The sequence below is a fragment of the Heteronotia binoei genome, chromosome 1 (genome assembly GCF_032191835.1).
Source record: "Heteronotia binoei isolate CCM8104 ecotype False Entrance Well chromosome 1, APGP_CSIRO_Hbin_v1, whole genome shotgun sequence".
Lineage (NCBI taxonomy): Eukaryota > Metazoa > Chordata > Lepidosauria > Squamata > Gekkonidae > Heteronotia > Heteronotia binoei.
The window spans coordinates 285,560,591-285,580,817 of record NC_083223.1 but is presented as its reverse complement, the minus strand read 5'-3'; the positions used below and the strand labels follow the sequence as shown (position 1 = coordinate 285,580,817).

Below are 20,227 nucleotides of genomic sequence, written 5' to 3'. Positions count from 1 at the left end.
CCCCTCAGTTTGCCTGGCATCTCCAGCAGGAACTTTTGGGGCAGCTCTTCAGAAATCCAGGAGCACTCCTGCAGTGGAAGGAGACTGCTCAGTGGTGGAAGTGGAGGGTCGCCCCCCCCCCACCCCCGTGATCTGTTTCTGCAGCCGCTCCCCAGTGGGGGTCTTGCTGCAGAAGGTCCCCAGCAGCTCGCCTTTTGTCTTTCTGCCACGGGTGGGCCAAGAGGCCCTGCTGCTGACTCTTCCTCAGCACAGAGATTCAGACCCAGGATACAAAAGACACCAAGGAGGCCACACTTGCTTCACATAAGAGCCACAAAGGAGAAACGTCAGAGGTTGGAGAGCTGCAAACGGATGGAGAGGTGGAAAGAAAATAACTTTAATAATGAGAACGGCAGATTTATACCCCACCCTTCTCTCTGAATCAGAGTCTCAGAGCGGCTCACAATCTCCTTTCCCTTCCTCTCCCACAACAGACACCCTGTGAGGTAGGCTGGCGGAGAGAGCTCTTCCAGAAGCTGCCCTTTCAAGGACAACCTCTGCCAGAGCCATGGCTGACCCAAGAAGGCCATTCCAGCAGGTGCAAATGGAGGAGTAAGAGTCCGCACGCTTAATTAACCACCACAACAAAATAAAGTGCACAACTGTACCATCTGGAAACCATTCCCCCACCCCGCCCCCTGTGCATGGAAAAATTGTCTTCCGCAAAACCGGTCCCTGACGCCCAAACGGTTGGGGGGCGCTGGTTTAAAGAGAAGCAAAGCGACCATGCGGAATGTGTGCAAGAGCCGCAGGTGGCTGCGCGGCGTGCAGGAGAAGCTTCAGGACTCCCCAGATGGGGGGGGGGGAGGAGCTCCTCAGGCCCGAGCCTGCCGCTGGCTACCAGGGCCCCCCCCGCAGTGCCCCCCTCCCCCAGTCCCCGCGTCCCCTGCGGGGCTCGTGCGCTTTCCTAGTGCGAGAGACAGACTCGGGCGGCGGCGGCCGCTCCCTCCACTTGCTGCGCAGCCGGCCACTCGCTCTGCTGCCCGCCAGAGGGGGCCCTTGGCTCGCCTTGGAGCCCTTCAGCCCGGGAGGTGGGGCGGGCGGGGGGTTAGGACTAGGGTCCGGGGGCGGCCTCCTCTTCCTGCAGCCCCTCCCTCTTCTCCGCCAGACGGAGCTTCGTGTTGGGGGGGGGGGTGACTGCAGTTCCTCCCAGTGTGGCTCCTGACCCAAAGGCGGGGGGGGGGGAGACCAGGCGGGGTCACTTCGCCCTCATAAAGGAGCCGGGGGGGTGCTGGCGAACTCCAGGGGGGCAGCTTCCCTTGTGCCCTCTCGAATGCCCCTCCAAAGGGGTGGCCCCAAGCAGTAGAGGGGGGCGGGAGCGTTTGGGTGCAAGCCCGGCAGCGCATGTCCCCAGAGGAAGGGCGGGGGGGGGGGGGGCAGCGGAGCAAAGCCGAGTCCAGCAGCATCTTTAAGACGCACCAGCTTTGATTCGGAATAAAACTTGGTGGGTCTGCAAGGCGCCGCTAGACTCCGCTTTGTTCCCCGAGGGAGTGCGCGCGCACACAGACGCTCCTACCTGTGGGGCCGAGACCTTCCCACCTGCACTCCAGCGGTGTGTCCCAGGCGCAAAGTGGCCTCTTTTGCCAAGTCGCCGCTCTCAGCCTGGGGAGGGAGGGGGCAGCGGAGGCTGAGGGCCCTGCCTGGGGGGGGGGGGGGCTGCAGCGCTCTCCTGCCCGCTTCTGGTCGAGCAAAGGGTTAAGTGCAGCTGCCCGGGGGAAGAGCCACCCCTCCCCTCCCCTCCCCTCCCCGAATAGACCCGGCCTGGCCCGCGAGGGGGGCCTCACTCGCTCCCTCCCTCGCTCCCTCCTCGTGGCTGGCTGCTGCTGCTGCTTCGCCCGCGCAAGGCCAGCCTCTGCCGGATTCGGGTTCGACGCGCCGGCTGCGGCCAGAGAGCGAGCGCGAGAGAGCAGGATGCTGGAGAGCACTTTGCTGGAGGCGGCGGGGCGGCCCTTGGGGGAGGCCTCGCTCCAGATGTGGGAGCTCAACAAGCGGCTGGAGGCCTACCTGGCGCGGGTGAAGGCGCTGGAGGAGGAGAACGAGGGCCTGGCGTGGGAGCTGCAGCGCCTGCGGGGCAGCCCGGGGCCGGCGGGCGAGCAGGCGGGCTCTTGGTGGCGGGCCCGGTGCGAGGAGGAGGTGGGCGCCCGGCGCGCCGAGCTGGACGAGGCCTTCCGCCAGAAGAGCGCGGCGGAGCTGGCCCGGGCCGGCGTGGCGCAGGAGCTGCAGCGGCTGCAGAGCCGGTGCCAGAAGGAGCGCGCGGCCCGCGAAGAGGCCAAGAGGCTGCTGGCCGCCAGCAAGCAGCAGCTGGAGGAGGAGAAGCGCGGCCACCTGTGGCTGCAGGAGCGGGCGGGCCAGCTGCAGAAGGAGCTGCACGCCGCGGCCCAGGCGCACCTGGAGGAGCGCGCGCGCCTGGAGCACGACGGCGCCGCCGGCGGGCCCTGGCGCCTGGAGAGCTGCCGCCCCCCTGGGCCGCCTTTCCCGGCGGGGGAGCTGGAGGACTACTCGCGGCGGCTCTCCGAGCTGTGGCGGGGCGCCGTGGACACCTACCAGGCGGAGGTCTCGCAGCTGCAGGCCTCCCTGCGCCAGGCCAAGGAGAACCTCTGCGAGGCCGCCGAGCGCAACCGGCACAGCCACCTGCAGCTGCAGCAGCTGGAAAAGGAGCTGGCCGCCCTCCAGGGCCGCAAGGAGACGCTGCGCCAGCGCCTGGCCCACCAGTGGCAGCACCAGCAAGGAGAAGCCCACAAGCTGCAGGTAGCCGCGGGGCCGCCTCGTTCTGCGCTCTGGCCGGGGCGGCATCGTGGCCAGAGGGCTGCTCGGGGGGGGGGGGGGGGGCGAGCCAGGCTCAAATCCCCGCCGTGGGTCCCGGCTGCTCCCTGGGAAACCTGCGCCACTCCCGCTCAGCCGCACCTACCTTGCGGGGGGGGCCTCGGGAGCATCAAGCAGGGGCCCAGACGGACGCTTTGAGTCACTTCGTGCCCAAAGACAGGCCTTGTCGTGCGCACAGGGGCCAGCTGGTGCCTCTCCGTGTTGCAAAATGTAGACCTCTCTCTCCACCGCCCCCCCCGCCCAGTCTCCAGCACGTGCATCCCCCCCCCCCCCCCGCATTAATTCTGGTGCCGGGCAGATGCCCACAGCGATGCGGGAGGATTCCGCAGGTTTCTAACTTAAGCGGTGCTGACTTCAGCGGCCTTCCTTCTGGGGGAAGGCGGCGGAATGGAGTTCTGGAACCTCTTTGTGGAACCCCAGTTCTCCCGAAAATGTTTCCAATCCCATGAAGGGCACCTGTGCGTTTCTCCCTCTGGAGAGCTCTGGCGCCTCTTCTTCTTCCAGACAAAAAGCCCTGCTAGGCTGCTTGCAGCACTCGAGAAGAGGCCGGGGCACCTTCCACGCGAGGCAGTGGCTTCCCAAGGGACCCACGAAAGCGCCTCCCCCGCTGCAAAGTCGGTTAGTCTTGAAGGTGCTCCTGCTCTCTCGGCGGCCCCCCCCCCGCCCGGGATACAGGTCTCAAGTCCCGCGGCTGCGCTCGTTCTCGGGAAGAGCCAGTCCCAGTGGGGCCCAGCGGGAAGGAAGGCATGTCCCTGTGAGCCCCGCGTGGGCTCCTGGCGCCTCCGCTCTTCCCCAGGCCCCCCCTGCTGCCTTCCTCCCGGCGGATTATCCAGCGGGGTTTCTTCACTCTCAAGCAGATGGCTCCAGAAGCTATTCCATAGCAGGAGGCTTCCAGGACAGGGCAGCATTACAAGCGGAAAACCCTCTCAGGCCAGACAAGCCCTACAGGCTGCCACGCAGAGGGCAAAGTTTCCCGCTCGACATGAGGAAGAACTTCCTGACCATTAGGGTTTGTAGAATCTTTCGGGCTCAAGTGCCGTGTTCTACTGGAGAAAGTTTTCCTTCCAGACGTTTCGTTCTCAGCTGCGGAGAACATCCTCAGTGGCGTTGCAGCCGGAGCAGGCGCTGAGCTCCGGCTGCAACGCCACTGAGGATGTTCTCCGCAGCTGAGAACGAAACGTCTGGAAGGAAAACTTTCTCCAGTAGAACACGGCACTTGATCCCGAAAGATTCTACAAACCCTAATGATGTTACCAGCCGTGAAAACCTGAAATCTTTGATAACTTCCTGACCATTTCAGCCTTTCCTCAGCGGGGAGGTGGGGGGTGGAGGTTTGGCAGCAGAGGCGGGATGGCCACCTGAGAGGGAGGGCAGGAGGGGGGCTGCCTCAGGGCTGAGTCCTCATGGCCCTTCCTGACACACCTGGGGAAGAGCTGATCACCACTTGGGGGTCAGAAGCAATTTCCTTCCAGGCCAGTTTGGCCAGGGCTCCAGGAGGGTTTGGCCATCTTGTGAGCCTGGAGCCTGCAGGGCTCACTGGGGAGGAGGGGTTTGTGAGTGTCCTGCATTGCGCAGGGGGTTGGACTAGATGACCCTGGAGGGCCCTTCCCCCGCAGGGGACTGCTCCCATCTGTTACAGCCCAGATCCCTTTTAAAATTTCTGCTTTGGACATTCTGCTGAGTAATGGAATGGGGGGGATTTCCTGACCTCCGCAGGCAGGTTGTCCAAGAGGGCAGGGGCCACCACCGAGGATGCACCGACAGGCAGCTGCAGGGGGAGGGATGGCATGCTCCAAGGGCTGTTGTGGCCAAGAGTGGCAGCGAAGAGGGTCCGAGGTCTTTAGTAACCACAGCCTTGAATGAAGCCCAGCAACTCATGAGTCCCTGCAGAAGGGGGGCAATAGGCACACTCCTCTGCAGCTACAGAGAATCAGTCAGCTGTACCAAGTGGACTTGAACGGCAAACCCCTGCTCAGCATAGGGCAGATGACCGCATGATGGACTCGCCAGGCCAGGAGAGCCAAGGGAAGGCAAGGCAGAGGGCTCTCTTCAGCCTCAGGAGCTGGAAGGACGGGTTGTTGGCACCTTCCTTCTCTGGCAACCAGGCTGGATCCAGAAGGACCCCCAGTCAGTGATGATCAGTGGGACCCCCTCAAAAGTGGGGAGGGCAACACCCTTCAAGACCTCCGCCTTCCCACCTGGCCCCTTCTCTCTCTCTCTCTCTCTGTGTCTCTCTCCCTCTCTCCGTCTGTATCTCTTTCCCTCCCTCTCTCTGTGTGTCTGTCTGTGTCTCTGTCTTTCTGTCTCTCTCTCTGTGTCTGTCTCTGTCTCTCTCTGTCTGTCTCTGTCTCTCTCTTTGTCTTTCTCTCTGTCTCTCTGTGTTTGTCTGTCTCTGTTTGTTTCTCTCTCCCTGCCTCTCTCTCTCTCTGTCTCTCTTTCTATGTCTCTGTCTCTGTCCCTCTTTGTCTTTCTATGTCTGTCTGTGTCTCTCTCTCTCCCTCCCTCTCTCTGTCTGTCTGTCTTTGTCTCTCTCTGTCTCTGTCTCTCTCTCTCATATGTCAGGCTTCGCAATCCACTTGCTCACTCTTGGCCATGGGAGTGGAGCAGCCTGGCAGGCACCAGTTCAGGGCCTCACCAGCACCTTGAGGGCAGCCTGATCCCCAACCAGGGAGGAGTTCTCCTCCAGGCAGTACAGAGAATAGAATTGGGGGGGGGGGGTCCCCCACAGAAGAGAACTGGCCTCTGCCTGCCCTCAAGGGAGGATGGCGACCAAGCCCCCACAGCCTGCGGAATGAATCATGCCTGCTTTCCTTAGCAGCCTGCCAGCCCCACCACCCCAGGCTGGACTCCTGCCCAGCTTCCCCGGAGCCCTTCTGACTGGCAAGGGGGATCTCTCAGCCCAGCCGTCCCCTAGAACAGAAATGGGAGTGGAGTGGAAATGTTGTCTTTGGTCCCCCATGGGCATCAACGGAGGCAGCTGGCCCCAAAGAAGCCTAGGGATGGGCTGCAGCCAGCCTTCCCCCCCACCCCATTGCCAGAGAGGTGAACACTCAGCTGTCCCCCCCCCCACTGACGGGTGGTCTCTGCCCCCCTGCAGCTGGCCGTGGAGGGGCTGGAGGAGGAGAAGCAGGGCCTGGCCCTCCGCATCGCCCAGGTGCTGGAAGAGCAGCGCCAGCTGATGCACCTGAAGATGTCGCTCAGCCTGGAGGTGGCCACCTACAGGTGAGGGAGCGAGGGAGGCGGGGGAGGGGGGAGGCTTGGGGCCGGACCACTCCCCAGCCCAGCAGCACTGGACCCCCTGCCCAAGCCAAGAGGTCCCAGAGCTCTGTCTGCCCTTCGGCCCCCCCAGAGCAGGAGGGTCACGAAACCTCTTCTGCCCACCAGAGGGGGGGGGGATGTCTCGCTCTGTCTTTCCTGAAAGGGGCTGCAGTTTGCACAACTTCAGAGCAAAGGGGGGGCAGGCAAGTCTGATGGGGACTCTCCCGCTTCCTCTCCTCCTCTCCCACTCCCCCCCCCAGCAGAGCATCCTCCCACGGGAACCTCCCGCTTTCCCACCGCCCCCCTCCTCCCTCCCTCCTCTCCAGATGGCTCAGACAAAAGCAGAGGGGAAGCCGCCGCCCCCCCCCCCATTAGCATGCCAATGGAGGCCCTGCCGGCCTGGCTGGCCATGATGTCATCCTCCACCAGGGGAGGGGAGGGGGGCAGAGGGCCTGGGCTCCTCCTCAGGGGGGAGGGAGGGTTCTCCGGGGGGGGGGGGGGGCAGAAGCAGCAGAGGCCATGGGCTGGTCCCAGCAAGCAGCAGCGGCCCTTCCTGTCCCCGCCGCCACCCAACAGCTTCCCTTCCCTTCCCTTCCCCAGCAGGAGGGCCATGGCCTCTGCAGGCTGAGGGGGCAGACCCCTCTGGGGGGGGGCTCTCTGCTCCTGCTGCTTTCACCTCAAGCAGGCGCTCCTCGAGGCTTGGTCCTTACCCCCCCCCACCCACTCCCCTTCTTGGGGGGCTGCCTGTCTCCAGTCCTCGCCTGCTGCTGGAAAGTCTGGCTCTGTGGGACTCCGAATTCCCCGGTCGGCCTGGACAGGGTGAAAGAAGAAGGCACGACTGCTGCTCACCCTGCGGAGGGAGGGAGGGGCCTCTGCTTGGCCCACTCTGGTTCCCTCCTCTGATGGAAAGGACCAGGCAGGAGGGGGTAGGAAAGACCCCCCCCCCCCGAGAGAGCAGCTGCCCGCCTGAGTGGACAAGACGGGGGGGCCTTGAGGGCCTGGGGCTTCCTCTGTGCTCACCCCTCTCCCCCCCTCCCCTTCTGCCTTTCAGGACTCTCTTGGAAGCAGAGAGCACACGGCTGCAGATGCCAGCAGCCCCCCAAGTGGCCCTCAGCCCCCCAGGTAAGCTCCCAGGCAGAGGGGAGGGGGCAGCGGGGTCTTCCTGGGGGGAGAGGGGGCACATCCGTCTGTTGCAGCAGAAGGAAACAGGAGTCCAGCCACACCTGCCCAACAACTACCGTAGCTGCAGTCATCCCAGGAAGTGTGAGCTTTCCTGAGCAGAACTCGCTCCCCAGAGGCGGGGGGTTCTTAAGGGGCCAGCAGGTTTGGGGTTCCAGTCCTGAGAAAAGGGGGCGGTGTTGCGGTTCCCCCTGCCTTCTGAGATGGGGGTGCGAAGCAGGTGACCCACAGCCTGGGGGCTGCCACCTGCCCTCCCTTGCACCCTCCTGCCCAGGCTGCTGCCAACCGGCCACAACATACGGCGATATGCGGCCAAGGAAACGGCCTGCATAGGAAAGGTCTCTTCTTAAGAACATCAGACAAGCCCTGTTGGATCAGGCCAGTGGCCCCTCCAGTCCAACACTCTGTGGCTAATAGCCACTGATGGACCTCTGCTCCGTATCTCTATCCAAACCCCTCTTGAAGCTGTCTATGCATGTAGCCGCGCCACCTCCTGTGGCAGTGAATTCCACATGTTAATCACCCTTTGGGTGAAGAAGTACCTCCTTTTATCCGTTCTAACCTGACTGCTAAACCCGTGCAGACTAGCGCTCCCCCAAAAGCGGAGGTTGCAGTTGCGTGCCTGGCTCCTTCGTGACGTTGGCCAAGCGTGCTCTGAAGCCAGATTTCTGAGGTGGGAACACTTGCTGTGCTGACTGACCCTTCTGCTTTGTTCCTTCCACAGAGAGCAAATGGGAAGCAGCAAGTAAGACCAAGCGCCAAGCAGCCTCTCTGGGGTCCCGAGACCCCTGGCCGAGCCCCACGACCTTCCTGAAGGCAGGTGTGACGCCTCCGTTGCCCAAGAGCCAGAGTGGCCCCTTCAGACTCAGCACGGCCTCTGGGCTCCCCAAGAGGAAGAGAAGCCCCGTAGGGGGCTGGGAGTTCCAGAAAGCCAACTCCGCCCTGCAGCCCCAGTCGACCACAGCTTTGGAGGCGGAGGACGTCGGCCCATCTTTCGTTGACTCCACTGCTTTGCAGTTAGGCTCCTCCCAACAAAATGAGTTGGCCACAGCCAGCAGAGCTGGGACAGTTTCCCAGTCCTTCATCCATGAATCGCTCCTGCTCTTCAACTCCAACGGGCCTCTCGTTCCAAATGGCTTGGGAGAGCCCAGCTCAAATGCCGAGCACAGTTGCCCACCAGGAGAAGAAGATGGAGATGACATTTCAGTCCAACTGGCCACGGGGGAGTTGGGGAAGAAAGCAGAGCTCCATGAGGAAGTGGAGGCGGAAGAGAAGACCACTGGGCATGAGGTGCCTTTTCCCTCCCAGCTGGTCATGGAAGCCCTAGAAATGGCACTGCAGGAAGTGCCGGTGGGGGAGGCCTGCCTTGAAGCTGGCTTGCTTGAGGCAGCTGAAGCCCTCAACGGCATCCCGTCTGTGGACTTTTCATCCATGGAAGAGGAAAATGGGGCAGCCATTTCTCCAAGCGCAGCAGCATTTGAGGAGGACTCGCCAGAGCTACACAAAAGCCAGAGGGAAGTAGGGTTCCTGGAGGGTGTAGAAGGCTCTGAAGACTCCGGGGAGGCCAACGGTGGCTCGGAAGTCTGTCCTGAGCAGCAGCAAGAAGAAGCCGGCATGTGGGTGTCTTGGCAGGCAGAACCACCCTCTCTACAAGGAACACAGTTGCTGAAGGAAGAGAGAAGTCCTTCCACCCAGCCCAACAAAGAGGGAATTGTATTTGACATTCCAGTCGCTGACAACATTGACTGCTGCAACAGAACGTGCGCGTCAGAGCAGTCTGAGAGTGGCAATGAGCAGCCCCGTGACGTCCAGTGCATTCTTGAGAGGGATGAGTGGGAAGAAGGTTTCAAGCGGACAGAGCCAGCAAGTCAACTGGACACAGAGGCAATGGCCATTTTGAGGGGCAGCCAGGACAGCCCACAGCCTGGCACAAGCCATCCTCCTGGGGACCATACTGCCGGTGCCATCGGACCAGAGTTGGAGGAGGCTGACGGAGGGGCAGAAGACCTTGAGGTGGTGAGCACAGAGGCCCTGCATCTCTCAGAGGATGAGGAACCAAGAGCCCTTTCGAGCCCTTCCAGGGAGAGTGAAGAATGTGATTTCCAGGCAGAGATGCTGGAAATGGAGTTCCTTCAGGCAGAAGAATTTGCAGCCGAAACACTGTCACCCATAAACCACTTGTTTTATTCTGCAGAAAGTCACCAAGAGCATCACTTTCTTGGGATTGAGCAGGAAACCCCTGAGGAAGAAACATCACTTCCCAAAAGAGATTCCACCTTGCCAAAAGAGGAGGGGAGAGAGGTGGACTTGCATGCTGAGACCTCCTGGGCTGAAGAGGCTGCCTTGAGAGAGGAACACTCAGCCCAGCATTCCCTGTCCACTGAGCCCAGGGCCACAGAGGAGGAGGAGGAGGAAGCAGGCGCTCAGGATCACCACCACTGGGAACCACAGAAGGATATTTTGGGACATGAAGTCCTCCTTGAGGAAGGGGAGGCTTTGGGCAAGGGAGACACAATGGAAAGGAAAGACATGGCCACCTTGCAAGATTGGACCTGGGAGCAACAAGATGCCTTACAGCAGGACAACATGGGAGGTGTTCTGAGGCTGGGGGCCTCCACGAGAGATCAAGGGGAGGAAACAGGAGAGGCATGTCAAGGAGACCTGCCCATGGAGCAGCAGGCGGAAGAGGAAGAAGAGATCACCCCCAGAGAAGATCATGGAGAGAAAGCAGTAGAAGCGTGTCAAGGAGACCTGTCCATGGAGCAGCAGGTGGAAGAGGAAGAAGAGATCACCACCAGAGAAGATCATGGAGAGAAAGCAGTAGAAGCGTGTCAAGGAGACCTGTCCATGGAGCAGCAGGTGGAAGAGGAAGAAGAGATCACCACCAGAGAAGATCATGGAGATAATGCAGTAGAAGCATGTCAAGGAGACCTGTCCATGGAGCAGCAGGTGGCAGAGGAAGAAGAGATCACCACCAGAGAAGATCATGGAGATAATGCAGTAGAAGCGTGTCAAGGAGACCTGTCCATGGAGCAGCAGGTGGCAGAGGAAGAAGAGATCACCACCAGAGAAGATCATGGAGATAATGCAGTAGAAGCATGTCAAGGAGACCTGTCCATGGAGCAGCAGGTGGCAGAGGAAGAAGAGATCACCACCAGAGAAGATCATGGAGATAATGCAGTAGAAGCATGTCAAGGAGACCTGTCCATGGAGCAGCAGGTAGAAGAGGAAGAAGAAATCACCACCAGAGAAGATCACAGAGAGAAAACAGTAGAAGCGAGTCAAGGAGACCTATCTGTGGAGCAGCAGGTGGAAGAGGAAGAAGAGATCACCAGTAAAAGAGAAGAAACAATAGACACATGTCAAGGAGACCTACCCATGCAGCAGCAGGTGGAAGAGGAAGATGAGATCACCAGCAAAGAAGATCATGGAGAGAAAACAGTAGAAGTGTGTCATGGAGACCTGCCCATGCAACAGCAGGTGGAGGAAGAAGAGATCACCACCAGAGAAGATCACAGAGAGAAAACAGTAGAAGCATGTCAAGGAGACCTATCTGTGGAGCAGCAGGTGGGAGTAGAAGAAGAGATCACCAGTAAAAGAGAAGAAACAACAGAGGCGTGTCAAGGAGACCTGCCCATGGAGCAGCAGGTAGAAGAGGAAGAAGAGATCACCACCAGAGAAGTTCACAGAGAGAAAACAGTAGAAGCGTGTCAAGGAGACCTATCTGTAGAGCAGCAGGTGGAAGATGAAGAGATCACTGGCAAAGGAGAACAAATAGTAGAGGCATGCCATGGAGACCTCCCCATGGAGCAGCAGGTGGAAGAAGAGATCGCCACCAAAGAAGATCACAAAGAGAAAACAATAGAAGCATGTCAAGGAGATCTGCCCATAGAGCAGCAGGTGGAAGATGAAGAGATCACCAGCAAAAAAGAAGAAACAGTAGAGGCATGTCATGGAGACCTATCTGTGGAGCAGCAGGTGGAAGATGAAGAGATCACCATTAAAGGAGAAGAAGCAGTAGAGGCACGCCTAGGAGACCTCCCCATGGAGCAGCAAGTCGAGGAAGACAAGATCACCAGCAAGGATGATCATAGAGAGAAAATAGTAGAGGCATGTCATGGAGATCTGTCTGTGGAGCAGCAGATGGAAGAGATCACCAGCAAAAGAGAAGAAACAGTAGAGGCATCCCTTGGAGACCTGCCCATGCAGCAGCAGGTGGAGGAAGAAGGGATCACCAGCAAAGGAGAGGAGACAATAGAGGTGTGTCAAGGAGACCTCTCCGTGGAGCAGCAGGTGGAGGAGGGAGATCTTGCCGTGGCTTCCCCTGAGAGTGATTTGCTGGAAACGAAAGATTTGTTAACAGGGCCAGAAGCAATGGAGGCTGAGGAGAGAGAGTCAAAGACCGGCCTTGGGGAGAAGGCAGAACCCGCGGGTCTTGTCAACATGAGTGAGGAGCAGGAGCGCCTTGAAGCCAAACTAGTCTCCAAGACTGACACTCCGCAGACAGAAGAACAGCCTGTTGCTGCTGAGAGAGAAGAAGCCTCCCCAAACCAGCATCCGCTGCACTTTGAGCCAAGCCTGTGCCAGGAAGCCAGCTCTGGGGGCTCAGCAAGGCAGGCCAATGCTGCCAGTGGGCCTGAAGCAAAGTCCTGCCATGGCCTTGAGGAGACAGGGGTGTCTTCTGAAAATGACCCTCAGTTGCAAAGTGACCATTCAGGGTCTGAGGTTTCCCTTGAGTCCTTCGATGTTTCCCCAAACGCCACCCGTGAAGCAGAAGGGATTGAAGGGGAGCTGGAAAGCAGCCGGCGTATTAACCTGGAGGAGACGTTGCCAGACAGAACACCCTTGCATCTCTATGATGAGCAGATGTTGGCTGGGATTGGGAGGGACGAAGAGGCAGCCGAGGTGCCCCTTTTGACCAAAGCCGGTGCCCCTTCTGCGGAGGCCCTGGAAGAAGCGGAGGAGGAGGAAACGGCATGTCTGTCTAGTCCCCAGACAGAAAAGGATGACGCCAGAGTCTTGGAGGGAGATGAGGAAAGAGGGTGCTCCCCTGAATCTGATCCCCAACAGGATGCTGTCCACTCAAGGGAACTCCCTCTTTCAAAAGATCCAGAAGCAGCTAAGCCTGAGGAACTCGTCAGAGAGCAAGAGGGAGGGGAAGCTGAAATGCCAAGTGCAGAAGACGGTTTCCCCCCGTTGGATGCAGAACGTGATGAACAGCCGGGGGGCGTCTTGGCCGATGGCACTGGTGCACGAGAAGAACTTGCGTGTGGAGACACGACCCATGAAGAGGAAATGGGGAGCACAGGCTTTGTTTGGGAGACGGAAGTAGACAGTGTCTTTCAGCCAGATCAGCTGGATCTCCAGGAAGGTTTCCGGGGAGGGACTGAGAGCCCTTTGGGATTCAGTGATCCCAATAATATCGTGTCTGAAGGCTCCCATAAGGTCTCTCCTCTGACCAGCGTTGCCGACCTGGGAGAAATTGTGTTGGAAGAAGAGCAGACCCCAGAGGGCACAGAGTCGGAAGGCCTGGGGTGCGAGCAGGATGGACGGGAGGGGCCTGGCCTGGAGAGCTGCGGCCAAGAAGAGCCGACCCGAGAACAAACACACTTGCCTGAGCTGAACTCAAGTGGGACAGAATTTGCAGATCCTTCCGGCAAGAGGGAAGCAAGTCTCCCTGTGGACAGTTTGAGAGATTCCGACATCCTGGAGATTGTAGAACAAGCCCTGGAGTTTAACCAAGAGGTCATCAAGGCCGCTGAGCAGACTGCGGAGGCAGAGAAGTGGGCAGCCCACGGAGAGGGGGCCGACAGCAAGGGCTGCTCTCTTGCGTGGCCTGATGTAGGGAGATCCCAGGTTCCTACAGAGGCCCCCAATGCCCCTTCCCCAAATGCCAAAGACCCAATGGGATCGAGTCATCTGTGGGTCGAAAGCAACAGTAACGGGCTGCAGCGGGATCCTCGCCTGGCAGAGTTCACCCCTGAGCTACTGAATGGCCTGGGGGGGCTTTGCTCTGGCCACAGGGCCTACGAGGTCGGCTCTTTCGGGGAAGAACTGGTGGAGGAGTTCCCCCCACTGCAGACCCTGAACGAGGCCCCGCCACAGACGCGAGCGAGTGAAGAGGCCGGCTCCCTGCAGCACACAGGGCAGGAGGGGGGCGATGCTGGCAAGAGCCTCTTTGCTGACAGAGGGCAGTCGGCACATGCGAAAGGAAAGGATGTCGAGATGGGGGCCATTGCTGTCCCACCACGTTTCGGAGAAGAGATTCTCCCCTTGGAGTCCAGACAACACCTGAAGCTGTGTCCTGAAGAGCAAGAAGGATTCTGGTCTCCAGAGGACAACTGAAACGTGGCTTCATCGTGGCCTGATTTCTTCCCCTCCCCTCCCCTCCCCCCTTCCCTTCACCCATCTGAAACTGGGCAACAGGTAGTCATGGTGACAATCGGCAACTCTGAGTAGGCAGGAGAGGCACCCTTTCAAGGCCAAAAAACCAGCAATCAAGTTGAAGTGAGCGTTGAAGGCAGGGCCTTAGAAAAACAACCACCGGAGGAAGGGACTGGGGCTTGTGCCTTTTCCTCGTGGCGACCCATCCTTTGGGACAGAAGCCTCTCCTTCCCTTCTGGGGCTGGCGATGCCCGGGGGAGGAGGAGGCAGGATCCGTCCGTCGGGGAGCTGGGCCAGCGTGCTTCCTGCCCCCACTCAGCCCTTTCCCCCGCAGTGCTGCCAGAAGGGCCGCGGGGGGCTACAGGCCCTGTTTCCTTTGGGGCCTCCGAGGGGCTTCCCTGCCAGTCGAGCGGAGCAGAGCTTCTGGTATGGCCAGGTCCTGGGGGGATGCTGGGGTGGGGCTGGCCCATCAGCAGGGGCACCAAGCAGGCCTCCAGGCACCCACTCACGTCCTGGGGGGAGGGCACCCCCAAAAAGAAGGGGAACCGGGCCTTCTGGGACTGGGGGAGGGGTGAAGGGCAGGAGGCGGCCCAAGGGAGAGGAGGGTCGCTCTGCCCCCTTTGAGGGGTGCCTGGGGCCCTTGGCTTCTTGGGGGCATCAGTTGGGCATGCCAGCCCCCATCCTTTCTAGGCAGGCAGCAGCAGCCGCTGAGCAGAGGGGCAGAGTCCTCCGGCAGGCCTGGCCAGGGAATGGGGGGATTCCAGAGGAGGAGGGGAGTCCTCGGCCCGAATCACCCCCCCCCCCCATCTCCCTTTTCACTGACTCCTTTCAGGAAAACTTCTCCAATGCCTTAATCCTCTTCTTTCTTTCTTTGTCTCTGAGTGTGTGTGTGTGTACTCATTTTACAAAATACATACCATTTTTAAAAGCACCTCTAGGCCTCTGTGCAATGCTGCCGGGGGGGGGGGTTGTGTGTTGTTTGGGATTTTGGGGGCGGGGGAGAGTAATCCTGAGGCCCTTCTGGCCACTTCTCCTGCCCTGTTGGCAACTCCAGCCTCAGAGCCCGCAGCGGGGTCTTGGAACGGGGAGGGGCATCGTCCCTTTAGGTCCCAGAGGACAGCCGGCCTGAATGGAGTGAGGCACCCAGCGGCACCCCTGAAGGAAGGAGCGGTGCCCTTCCTCCCACTGCTGCCCCCTCTCCCCTCCTGTTGCACACCACTTGGCAAGGGGGGGTCCACTCATCTCCCCATGGAAGCCCACAGAGAGGGAGCTCAGATGGATCCCAGCTCGGCCTCCTGGCTGGCAGGCAGGCAGCCCCTCTTCTCCCCAGCCCCGCCTCCTCCCAGAGACCCTTTGCAGAAGCATTCCCGCCCCACCCCTCAGGGCTGCACTAGAACAGCCGGGCTTGGCTCCAGCAGCCCCAGCAAGATGTTCAGAGCTGTAAGATTTCCAGAGTTTGGGGGAGAGGAAGCTCCACAGCTGCTCCTCTGGGAATCCTGCTGGCCACTCGGCTGGGGCAGGGCCGGAAGAACAAGGAGGCCAAGGAGGCACTGGCCTATGGACGGCCCCACACCTTCAGGGGCCCCAGGCCAGCCCCCCCCCTGCTTGCAGCCCTCCCAGCCAGCAACACAGCTGCTCTTTGCCTGCTTGTTTGGTGTCACCAAGTCCCCCCGCAGCTTTGCCAAAGGGGCCTGCAGGCTGCAGCGGGGGCCACAGGCGGTGGGGCAGGGGCTCTGACGGAGATAATTTGCAAAGGGGCCCCAAGATTTTGATTGCCTAGGGGTCTCCACAGGGCTTAATCCAGCACTGGCCAGGGGCTTCGGGACTCCCATCCAGGTGTGCTGCTGAGCTGTGCTGTCTCCAACTCCTCAGTCGTCCTTCAGCTGAACAGAGGGGTGTGGCCCCTGCTCCCCCCCCCCCATGAAGTCAGTGGTCCAGGGGACATGAAGCCCCCCCCCCCTTGAGGTGCCTTCCTCTGCCCTGCCAGTAAGCAGGGGCTGGCATGGGCCAATTGTGCAAGGGCAGGAGGGCTGAGCGAGGGACATGGGATGGGGGGAGCAATGAAGCCTGTGCTGAGGCCACCTCCCCCTTCCCCCCCCCCGCTTCAAATGCCAGCATCCAGAGCAGGAGGGAAGGGAAGGCAGCCAGGTCCACACTGAGCAGGCAACACATGCTGGGGAATGGGAGTGTTGTCGAAAGGACTTTGTAGACTGAAAACCTGGGATCCCAGCTGGGGGGGGAGGGGGTGAGTGCTTTCCTCTGGTGCAAAGAGGTTTCCATCAGGGCCAGCCTCCGTGCTGCCCCCCCCCGCCCCCCCCCCCCTGCAGCAGGGGAAAGTGCCACCATGAACAGAATGGATTTGCAGGATCCAACCCTGTGTGCGTTTAAGGGAAAAAACCCACTGAGATCTGATTTAGACTCAGGACCCCCTGCGCAGCAGAAGAGAGTGAAAAATGGCAGCTCCGGGAGAGCAGGCGACTGAGGGGTTCTGGAAGGCAATGGGCTGTGAGTTCTGGCCCTGCTCCCAAGGACCCCTCCTCCCTCCTGCAGAACTTCCCCTTCTCCTCACCCTGCCTGCCTGCCAGGCAAGTCAAGCAGCTGGCTGCTCCCCCCCCCCCCCCCAAACACACACACTGTGCCTCCTTGCAAAGCCAGCAGGGTGATGGGTGATGGTTTCCTGCTCCCCTCCAACACCCTTGCAGTTAGAGATAAGAAGGTGTGTGTGAGGGCTCCCAGGGTGCGGGTGGGGGAGAAGAACGAGCAGTCAGGACCCCCCCCCCTCGCTCCCTCCCCCCAAGCTGCAGAGTCTGGTGAGCAAAAATTCCACTTTGTGAGCTCCTGGCATTAAAGTTGGGAGCTCCTGCGTCAATTTGTGTGCTCTGGGGCGTCTTTCCTGAGCGAAGACAGAAAGGTGTGAACTGGAGGCTGAGCTGAACTCACTCCCACTAACTCCGCTTAGAGGGAACACTGGGAAGGATTCAGCCTGACTTGTCTTGCTGACAACTTCCTTATCTTGGACTTGATTCTCACCAACCGGGAAGAACCGATGGATGAGGTGGAAGTTGTGGGCCCCTGGGCAGTGGGGACCAGGGGATTTGGGAATTTACAGTCTTGGGGAAGAGAAAAGCTGGACATAGTCAGACCCATCGGATGGACTTCAGGAAAACGAATTTTGACAAACTTATAGTGATGCTGGGTAAAATCCCATGGTCAGAAATACTTCAAGAGAAGGGGCTTCAAGAGGGGTAGAAGAAGAAGATATTAGATTTATATCCCGCCCTCCACTCCAAAGAGTCTCAGAGCGGCTCACAATCTCCTTTCCCTTCCTCCCCCACAACAGACACCCTGTGAGGTAGATGAAGATATTGGATTTATATCCCGCCCTCCACTCCGAAGAGTCTCAGAGCGGCTCACAATCTCCTTTCCCTTCCTCCCCCACAACAGACACCCGGTGAGGTAGATGAAGATATTGGATTTATATCCCGCCCTCCACTCCGAAGAGTCTCAGGGCGGCTCACAATCTCCTTTCCCTTCCTCCCCCACAACAGACACCCTGTGAGGTAGATGAAGATATTGGATTTATATCCCGCCCTCCACTCCGAAGAGACTCAGAGCGGCTCACAATCTCCTTTACCTTCCTTCCCCACAACAGACACCCTGTGAGGTAGATGAAGATATTGGATTTATATCCCGCCCTCCACTCTGAAGAGTCTCAGAGCGGCTCACAATCTCCTTTCCCTTCCTCCCCCACAACAGACACCCTGTGAGGTAGATGAAGATATTGGATTTATATCCCGTCCTCCACTCCGAAGAGTCTCAGAGCGGCTCACAATCTCCTTTCCCTTCCTCCCCCACAACAGACACCCTGTGAGGTAGATGAAGATATTGGATTTATATCCCACCCTCCACTCCGAAGAGTCTCAGAGCGGCTCACAATCTCCTTTCCCTTCCTCCTCCACAACAGACACCCTGTGAGGTTGGTGCGGCTGAGAGAGCTCTCCCACAAGCTGCCCTTTCAAGGACAACCTCTGCCAGAGCTATGGCTGACCCAAGGCCATCTCAGCAACTGCAAGTGGAGCAGTGGGGAATCAAACCCGGTTCTCCCAGATAAGAGTCCGCACACTTAACCACTACACCAAACTGGCTCTCCCAACTGGGTGGGAATTCCTTAAAAGCGAAATATTGAAGGCCCAATCACAGATGATTCCTATGAGAAAGAGAAATGGGAGGAGCCTAAAGAAACCATAGTGGCTCCATAGACAGCTCTCTAACGACTTGAGTAATTAAAAAAAGGAGTCTTTTAGGAAATGGTAGGAGGGGTCTTCTAACCAAGGATGAATATAAACAAATCACCAGTGCTTGGAGAGTTAGCAAAGCTAAAGCTCAGTATGAGCTTAGCTAGCCAAAGATTCTAAAAACAACAAAAAAGGGTTACTTTTCCATTATCCCCTATGGGAATTGTTCTCCATAGGGAATAATGGACTGACCAGCAGACATTTCCCTCCCCTCCCTCCCTGCTTTCTGATGACCATGAAGGGGGGGAGGGCCTCCAAACCAGGGGATCTCCTGCCCCCACCTGGGGATTGGCAACCCTAGGGTCCAAAGAAACACATCCAAAGGTAGGAAAAGAATTTGTGGACATAATTTCTGAGCCTCTGGCCATTATTTTTGAGGGTCCTTGGAGGACAGGAGAGGGGCCAGAAGACTGGAGGTGGGCAGATGTTGTCCCCATCTTCAAGAAGGGGGAAAAGGAGGATCCAGGTAACTACAGACCCATCAGCTTTTTACAACATTTTAGAACGAATCATCAAGCAGTCGGTCCTTGAGCATTTCGAAAGAATGGCTGGGATTACTAAGACAATGGCAAATACAACAAAGGAAAATCACAGTAAAAACGAGTAATATCAAAGTAACACTCTGTGTTTACCAACAAGTTGGTAAAATGTGGTTTGAATCCTGTTACCGTTAGGTGGATCTGTAACTGGTTGACAGATCGCACCCAAAGAGTGCTTGTGAATGGTTCCTCATCCTCTTGGAGAGGAGTGACAAGTGGAGTGCCTCAAGGATCTGTCCTGGGACCTGTCTTGTTCAACATCTTTATCAATGATTTGGATGAAGAAGAAGAAGATATTGGATTTATATCCCGCCCTCCACTCCGAAGAGTCTCAGAGCGGCTCACAATCTCCTTTACCTTCCTCCCCCACAACAAACACCCTGTGAGGTGGGTGGGGCTGGAGAGGGCTCTCCCAGCAGCTGCCCTTTCAAGGACAACCTCTGCCAGAGCTATGGCTGACCCAAGGCCATGCTAGCAGGTGCAAGTGGAGGAGTGGGGAATCAAACCCGGTTCTCCCAGATAAGAGTCCACACACTTAACCACTACACCAAACTGGCTCTACAGAGGGAACACTTACTAGATTTGCAGATGATACTAAATTGGGAGGGGTTGCAAACACAGAAGAAGACAGAAACAGGATAAAGGATGACCTTGACAGGCTGGAAAACTGGGCTAAAATCAATAAAATGAATTTTAATAGGAATAAATGTAAAGTTCTGCATTTAGGTAGGAAAAATCCAATGCATGGTTATGGGATGGGGGAGACTTGTCTTAGCAGGATCTAAGGGTCTTAGTGGAGAGCCAGTTTGGTGTAGTGGTTAAGTGTGCGGACTCTTATCTGGGAGAACCGGGTTTGATTCCCCACTCCTCCACTTGCACCTGCTAGCATGGCCTTGGGTCAGCCATAGCTCTGGCAGAGGTTGCCCTTGAAAGGGCAGCTGCTGGGAGAGCCCTCTCCAGCCCCACCCACCTCACAGGGTGTCTGTTGTGGGGGAGGAAGGTAAAGGAGATTGTGAGCCGCTCTGAGACTCTTCGGAGTGGAGGGCGGGATATAAATCCAATATCTTCTTCTTCTTCTTCTTCATACGCTGAACATGAGTCAACAGTGTGATGCAGTGGCTAAAAAGGCAAATGCAATTTTGGGCTGAATCAACAGAAGTATAATGTCCAGATCATGTGATGTGATGGTATCGCTTTACTCTGCTCTGGTAAGACCTCACCTGGAGTATTGTGTTCAGTTTTGGGCACCGCATTTTAAGAAGGATATAGACATGCTGGAACAGGTCCAGAGGAGGGTGACGAAGATGGTGAGGGGTCTGGAGACCGAGTCCTATGAGGAAAGGTTGAAGGAACTGGGGATGTTTAGCCTGGAGAAGAGGCGGCTGAGAGGTGATATGATCACCATCTTCAAGGACTTGAAGGGCTGTCATATAGAGGATGGTGTGGAATTGTTTTCTGTGGCCCCAGAAGGTAGGACCAGAACCAGTGGGTTGAAATGAAATCAAAAGAGTTTCCGGCTCAACATTAGGAAGAACTTCCTGACCGTTAGAGCGGTTCCTCAGTGGAACAGGCTTCCTCCTTGGGAGGTGGTGGGCTCTCCTTCCTTGGAGGTTTTTAAACAGAGGCTAGATGGCCATCTGACAGCAATGAGGATCTGTGAATTTAGGGGGAGGTGTTTGTGAGTTTCCTGCATTGTGCAGGGGGTTGGAC

General features: G+C 58.2%; 1 protein-coding gene across 1 annotated transcript; it reads left to right on the top strand.

Annotated features, from left to right (window-relative positions):
• The first annotated feature begins 1,950 nt into the window (after positions 1-1,950).
• NES (nestin) lies at positions 1,951-13,644 on the top strand. Its single transcript, XM_060260993.1, has 4 exons — positions 1,951-2,787; positions 5,960-6,084; positions 7,172-7,242; positions 8,024-13,644. The coding sequence occupies exons 1-4, from the start codon at positions 1,951-1,953 to the stop codon at positions 13,642-13,644; spliced, it is 6,654 nt and encodes a 2,217-aa protein (XP_060116976.1).
• The last annotated feature ends 6,583 nt before the right edge of the window (positions 13,645-20,227 follow it).

Excerpts from the sequence above, each read along its gene's own strand:
- NES (XM_060260993.1), top strand. The coding sequence starts at position 1,951 with ATGCTGGAGAGCACTTTGCTGGAGGCGGCGGGGCGGCCCTTGGGGGAG. Across the intron at positions 6,085-7,171 it reads CTGGAGGTGGCCACCTACAG|GACTCTCTTGGAAGCAGAGA; the intron begins GTGAGGGAGCGA and ends TCTGCCTTTCAG. Across the intron at positions 7,243-8,023 it reads AGTGGCCCTCAGCCCCCCAG|AGAGCAAATGGGAAGCAGCA; the intron begins GTAAGCTCCCAG and ends TTCCTTCCACAG.